This window comes from Aricia agestis, chromosome 14 (genome assembly GCF_905147365.1).
Source record: "Aricia agestis chromosome 14, ilAriAges1.1, whole genome shotgun sequence".
Lineage (NCBI taxonomy): Eukaryota > Metazoa > Arthropoda > Insecta > Lepidoptera > Lycaenidae > Aricia > Aricia agestis.
In genome coordinates, this window is record NC_056419.1 from 4,447,131 (window position 1) to 4,454,780 (window position 7,650).

The 7,650-nt window shown below is 36.1% G+C and overlaps 1 protein-coding gene across 1 annotated transcript; it reads right to left on the reverse strand.

Moving 5' to 3' along the window:
• Window positions 1-2,939: 2,939 nt before the first annotated feature.
• LOC121733729 (toll-like receptor 7) lies at window positions 2,940-7,312 on the reverse strand. The gene has a single exon (XM_042124082.1). It carries the CDS (start codon window positions 7,020-7,022, stop codon window positions 3,141-3,143), a length of 3,882 nt encoding a protein of 1,293 aa, XP_041980016.1. The 5' UTR covers window positions 7,023-7,312; the 3' UTR covers window positions 2,940-3,140.
• Window positions 7,313-7,650: the final 338 nt, after the last annotated feature.

Here is a 7,650-nt window from a genome sequence, read left to right on the forward strand (position 1 = left end):
GACAGACAGACACACTTTTGGCATTTATATTATTAGTTAGTAATAACGGATATTATTTTTGGACAAAATCAGGTGAAAACACATTTAACAGCTACTTATACTGCAGTATATCTTATGGTGTGAATAAGACTTTGTATAAATTTAGGTTGGGTTGCACCAGAGGCGTGGTTAAAGTTAAAGTTATGGTCAAAGTTATGGTTATAGTTAAGGCTAATTTAACTTTAACCTTAATTTTGACCACAGAATTTGACAGAAGACGTTGCTGGTTCGACAAGGCTTTATAGGAACGTGGGCGGGGGCGCTGCTGGTAAAGGAGAACTGTCAAAAATTGTGTTTTTGTATGATGACAGCGTTAGTTCCTTTTTTGCCACGTACATTTAAAGCCTTGTTGAGCTCTATCGTTATGGTTAAATATGGCGTCTTGATGGCGTCCGTTTTTAACTTTAACTAAAGATTTGACATTTTGCATTGTAGTTAAAGTTACAGTTATAGTTAAAGTAAGTTGGTGCAACCCAACCTTAAATATAAAATCATAAATAATACCTCTTTATCCTTCGTTCTCACAACTTTTCTCAATTTTCTTTATAATATTAAACTCGTTTTAAACTGTTATAATTGCTTATTGTATTTAAAGTTTTATTATATTCTTGCAAGGCTTTAATTATGAGAATCGGAGTGTGAGACTATTAAGAGTTATTAAGATAAAACTTATATTAGAACGTGCTAACTTTCTTATTTTTTCTTAGAATTGGATTATAATTATTATTATTATTATTATTTCTTACTGCTTGAAATGTTAATTCAATTTTACCACAAGAAACAAATTTGTAACAAACACGTAAGATATTATTACTAGAGTTAATAGTATGTTTTTCCTCAGAAATGTTAAGCTGTGAATATAAGTAATAAGAATACGAGAAATATTAATTGAATTCATAGAATATAATATTACAAATTATACTTCGATTCTTACATAAGTACATATTAAATTCTAATGTTCGAACTTTGTCATTGTGTCCTAATTATTCAATACACAATATTAAGTATAATTAAAAAGTAATTTAAATAATGCCAACTAAAAATGACGTTGATTGTAAGCAGAATTTTTATTCAAACTTTTAGATAATTTCTAAGCTTTAATAATAAGAATCGTTCACTTTAAATTCAACCAACTAAAAGAGAGGCCTATTTTGTTCTGTATCAAGAACTAATGGTTAGGCCATGAGCTTTAATACAGTAAGAAACTATTTTACGTCATTGTATCAAAAAGTAATATTATAATCACTAAATGTAAGTAAATCCAAGGTGTATGAACTAATAGGGAATTATATATTCATGGCTAGTAGACTCAAGCCGGTCACGTAGCACAACGGATACGGCGTCCGGTCGCCACGAAAACTTTTTATAATCCTAGTAATATTACAATTACAGAATTGTGTTTTAGTAATATATTTTAAAACTTAACTTACCTACCGTTTTTGTTGACAGATGTCAGCGGGCTGGATCATCATCATCATCTTCACCGTGATTATCGTCTGCGAGGAAAGCATCAACAAATATCTACTTTTCCTAAAGATTAGATAGAAACACAATTTTTCTGTTTATCGTGATATGAAATAAATTACTGATGTTCATACGAATTTTACTAATAATATAATGTTATTTTATGCATTTTTTTAAACTGGGAAATAAATTGTATTCATTAAAATATTAGGAAATAATTCAATGTCTTTTATGAGAATATACCTTTAAAATATAATAATATTGTTTTTGTCTTTGAATAGTATCCCAGATCCTACGATTATTACGGCAGACAATATTAAAATCAGTAATGGAAATCTTAAGATAATTGTATAAATACGTAGCCAAGAATGATAATTCTCTTATAGATTGTGTTTTATCTTTATGACTGGATATAAAAACTCGGAGATAGATACCCACTATCTTTAGGAATTCTTTAAAAAGCCAACTCAAGTTTTTATGTAAAAATCAGTATTATCATTAAAGTTAATTATATTATAAGCACATTGAATTTATTAAAAAACTAGTATTTTGAAATGTTTAATGAATTACACAAATCAAAGCCATTGCTATAATAATTATGATTAGAATGTGAAAATTAATTTAATGAATAGTTAGATAAAGTATGTTCTCAGGGTGTTGATAAAATTGGTAAAATCAAGGTGTCTCAAATTTTACAAAAACACCTTGATTTTTTTAAATAATATTTTGGTTATACTCACATAGAATTGGATAATTAAAATTTTTAATACATATTCTGTTGGATAAAATTGTTATTCAAGAGAAAAGCAAACTCTACATATAGGGAGGTACTGATTCTGGAAATGATCAAAATGTACTAATTACCATGTCTATTATTTACGAGTGTTTTACTTGTAAAAATGATTAAAAATACTATTAAAATAAAATATTCGAAACTTAAGAAATCAGTAGCAAAATAATATCAGAAAGTAATTCTATTTTAAATGATTACTTAATTAAATTTAATTTCTATCAGAACTGTAATTATTATTACAGTCAATTTATTAAGTGGACATAATTACTAGCTACTGTAAAGTAATTACTTAAAATTGTTTTGGTCACTTCTAATTATTATTATTAATTAATCATTTTATGTAATTGATTGAAGCATATAAATTATTCACATAATATGAATACTAATGTGTCTACTATATTCTTGAACAAAATTTCAAGTCTCAATTATGTAAAGAAGTCTGTTGATATTTTCTAACTTACTTTAATCTCAAAATGCAAAAATTTAAAATTAAGGTTACTCTAAAAAATGTTTGTTCAAAATATTGTTCTGTAGCTATAAGGTAAAGTTAATGTACAAATAAAATGCATTTTTATAAATCATCATTTTTTATTTTAGTGTATAAATAACGACATATTAATGATATTTATAATATGATCACGTGTCTTTGCTATTTACAATATTTATATTCTACAGCAGTCTTTAAAGTTTTATGAATTCTATACACAGGAATAACGAGCAGGCAAACGTAAGATCGTTTACATAAATTTTGGTATAGCACATAAATACTAGTAATTACAATATTTACAATTACAGAACTTAAGCTACGTATATACAATGTGACTGGAAGGGGGTTCGCACCCGTTTAGACTAGGTAAGCTTGCACATTGCCTGTGTCAACTAGCGGCGGCGGCGGGGGCCACTGCCTCATGTCTCGTCGTCTACCTGGGGCCATGCCTTGCTCTAGAGAGGAGTAGTCTGAGTCTATGGAGGAGTAGATGTGGTCAGAGATCGGCCGACCATCAGGGCCATAGGCGACTCCCTGAGTCTGTCTCACAGCTGATGGAGATTGACGGACTTCCATGCTGTATTCTGGAGGAGCACTCGCACCCTGCCCGTGTCCTAACACTGGTGACTGATCAGGCATAGCCATGGACCGACCACCGTTGGGTATGGTGGAATCCAGGGTGTAAGTATTGATATTTTTTCTATAATGATGAGATCTCACTTTATGATGGCCATGAGAAGTGTCGGGCATGAGGTATCTTAGTCTCTCCCAAAATCTTCTATTGCCCCATGTTGTACGAGCGCCAGTTTTTAGGTACGGCCTCAGATCTTGATCTCTCAATGCGTCATTTACAACTGAGCATTCTTCAATTAGGAGTAGTTTATAGATGCATCCTTTTAGCGCTTCGTGCAGACCCTGGCGGTATTCATACCGAGACCACTCCGTTTGCATGAAATTTCTAGTTAAAACTAGAATAATCCTCTTAGACGCTTCCGCTGCTTCGATGACAGGCGGAGCACATTGTAAGTATTCAGCTCCGTGATGTGGAATGTCTCTATAATGTAGACATAGATGGTACGATGGATTTCCATTTTCTAATTCGCTAGCTATCGATTGGATAACGAATTCCTCGTCTTTAGGACTGTAGCATACGTAAGCATCGTATAGCTTTTGACTCTCTTCGAAGGGCTCGGCGAACGAGAATACACGTATCCCGCAGTTAGTGAAGAGCCATAATCGTAATGAGTCTCTAAAAAGAAAAAGCACGACCAGGGCCAATAAAATTAACATGAAGCCTGTGAGAGTCGAGACCATCATGGGAACATAGTTTGACACCAACATGTTTCCGATGACTGAATTATCGGCGTAATAATCACTGCAGGCGGTACCGTTTAAGTTGAGTTCTTTTTTCTGAGGCGGCTTCGCATCACCATTCCAGCACCAAACGTCAGTAATGTCGATTATTTTTTGTGCATTCTCGGCCAAATAAGCGGTCAGCTCTTGAAGGTAACGACATTTGCATGACCACAAATTGTTTCCGAGCGATAGCGCTTTTAAGTTAGGGTGATTATTAAAACTCCAGACTCCAAAATCGACTAGTCTATTGCCGTCTAGGCGTAAAATTTCCAAAGATTTGAGTGACAAAAACGATATGTTCGAGATATGACTTATTAGATTATTCTGGAGGAATAGTTCTTTCAAATTGTTCAATTGATGAAACTCGTAGCCTTTCAACTCGTGCAGCTTATTATTTCCCAAATGTAAAATTTGTAAAGAGTTCAGTCCGGCAAAAGTTCTGTTCTGTATGCTATCTACGTTACTATTGTTGACATACAGGGACCGCATCTTTTGTCTTCCTATGAATACATGGTTCTGTAGCTCTTTTATGTTGTTCCCATCGAGGAAAACCTCGGTGGCATCCATGGGTATTTTCTGCGGTATTTCCATTGACGATTGCCCCGAACAATCAACGACGTTAGTGTTCCATAACGGATCGTGGTAGCAAGTACAATTTTGTGGACAAGTCATTTCACAGTCACACGCGTCGTAATCACAGCAGTGGCAGATGGCAAAACAATGTGTTTCATACTCACACAAAAAGTCAGATGTTTTTAGATTGGTTAGGGGCACATGTGTTCCACTACGGGTGTTTGTCATTTTGCACAACACGTTCTCCAAGTCCATCACACGCGGGTACTGTCGCATGGCGGTCATATTGTTTATTATAGGTAACCACTCCATAGTACAGTCACACTGAAAAGGATTCCCACCGACATAAAACTCGGGCAAACTTTTGTTCGCCGGCACATTCGATAAACGCAAACTGTTCAGTTCTAAATGCACAAGTTCGTTCGCGTACATATCCACTCGCGTCAAGTTCTTTTTATCGAAAAAAGTATTCACATGTATATTGTTCAAGAAGTTGTTATTTATAAACAAGAGTTCAACACTATTAGGTATCGCCATCGGCGATATCTCCGCTATCCTATTATGGCTCACGTCGAGTGTCTTTATACGGATTTCATCTTGTAACTTGTAATAGTTACCCAAGTGTTCGATAAAATTACCGTGCACGTCCAACCACTTTAAGTTACTAGGCACAAACGCGTAGTCGAACCACACTAAATGATTTTCGGATAAATTTAGCCACAAAAGACTCGCCAACGTTGAAAATACACCATTTATATCAGACAAGAAGTTTCCGTCCAGTCGTATCGCTTCCAGCTGAGAGTTGCGAGTAAAAGTTCCTCGTTCTATGGATTGTATTTTATTCTTAGCTATATTTAGCACTTGGAGACTCGGCAAATCCCAAAACATGCCAACGCTAAGATTTCCAATTTGATTGTCGATGAGTCTCAATCCGGTCAATTGATTAAGATTTTTGAACGATCCATTTCTAAAAGTAGATATTTGATTTTCTCCTAAATCTAGTGTCTTTAACAACGGCAGCTCCCATAGTGCATCAGGAACATCGATCAATTGATTAGAACTGAGATCCAACTCTTTCAAGTCGGAGCAATTTTTGAACGCCTTCCGATCGATGTTGACAAGTAAATTGTTGTTGAGCGTTAATTTATTCAAGACGTAGAGACCATTGAATAAGTTTTCATCTATTGTGTGAAGTCTATTTTCGGCCAAGTTCAGAGTGTGAAGATTATATAACGGCAGGAACGCATTGTCTTCCACGTAACCGATTGAATTATTCTTCAAATTCAATATCTGGAGCACAAACAGGTCTTTGAATGTCTTCCCATCAATTCTCGTTAAAGCATTATTCGATAAATTCAATACTATCAGTCGGATTAATCCCAAAAACGTTCCATCATCAATATGGTTGCTGGTCAACTGATTTCCTGATAATTCCAACACGATCAATTGTTCCAAGCGATGAAATATTCCTTTTGCTAGCTCGAATAACGAATTGTCATTCAAATATATTTCTCTCAATTCTCTAGAGTGAGCGAAGAGTCCTTCAGGTAGAGTATGAATTCGATTATGTGATATGTTCAGAACCCTCATAGAGACGAGGCCGTTAAAAGCTTCGCTTGATATGTCAGTGATATTGTTATGTTGCAGGTAGAGATGTTGCAAACTTCTCAGTTTTAGGAGCTCGGAGTCTTCCGATAAAGTTTTAATCTCGTTATGGCTCAGGTCCAACGTGTGTAAATTCGCGGCACATCCTTGCCCAAATCCAATTTGGCCGACTGTTCTTATTCTATTGTGAGTCAAATTCAACGTACTTAAATTCTCCAAGGAATAAAATACACCTGAAGGCACAAACTTAATATTGTTTTCGGCTAAATCTAGCGATTGTAGTTCCGATAATCCATTAAACGAGTTCTGTGTGAGCTCCAAATTCTTAGTAGGACTCCACTCGTAGTTCTTAGAACGTATCTTCAATCTTCTCAGCTTCTTCAGGTCTCTAAAAGTGTTCTCGGGTAGGCCCAGGAGTTTACAGTTGAGTATAGTAACATCTGTTAGGCTCTCATGAGAGCTGAAGTAGTGAGCTCTCAGGGCACTCTCGAATAGCAGCAGATGATTGCATTCTATGTTGAGATGACTGGCATCCGACGGCACCGTCGATATGCTGCTGCCGTCACCCTCCAGGGTACGTATTTTACAGGTAGCACTAGTTTCAGAGTCTCTTATCGTGGTACGGATACACCTGTCCGAGCCATAGGGCAGCGCGGACCACCCCACATGCAGCAGCGCACAAAACACGGCCGCTACAGCATACATTATCACAGATATTTCATTACACTACTGAACGTCTCATAAACACTCCCTGTGGGTCGATATCACCATTTCCGAAACAAAGTACGTAGCACTACAGCAGCAAAGAAAAATTCGCTTCCATTTCACTTTTTCGGCGTCGAAAATCGGCGTACTTCGATCGCCAAAATTGTCTTTACGGAACTTATTTATCACACATCGGTAGAGTTAACGATCGGTTAGATTTGTGTTATGAAATGTTTACTGCGAGTGTTACGTGGGGGTCGGAAGATGTGACGCGACCACTCCGCGGCGCGGTTGCGTTCTGACTGTCGGGCTTAGCGCTTAACTCGTGGAAGTACAGTGGGGCGCAACTTAGTTCCCCTCGCCCCGCGGACCGTTAAAAGCTCTCTCGAACACAATAGCGTCGCGCACCGCCATCTATCGGCGAGTGGAAGTATCAAATTATATTCCCACTGTCTAGCCGTCATTGTCCTTTCGTAACACAATAGATGTATTTGGGTTAGCCTTTTACAGTGCATTGTTAAAGTTTTTACCTGCGTCGCATAATACACACAACATCGCGTTACTCAAGTTTCGTAATCTTACTTTTACTTTAAATCTTGAATTAGAAGAAACGTATTGAATGAAGATT

Coding starts and splice junctions, on each gene's coding strand:
- LOC121733729 (XM_042124082.1), bottom strand. CDS start 7,022: ATGTATGCTGTAGCGGCCGTGTTTTGTGCGCTGCTGCATGTGGGGTGG.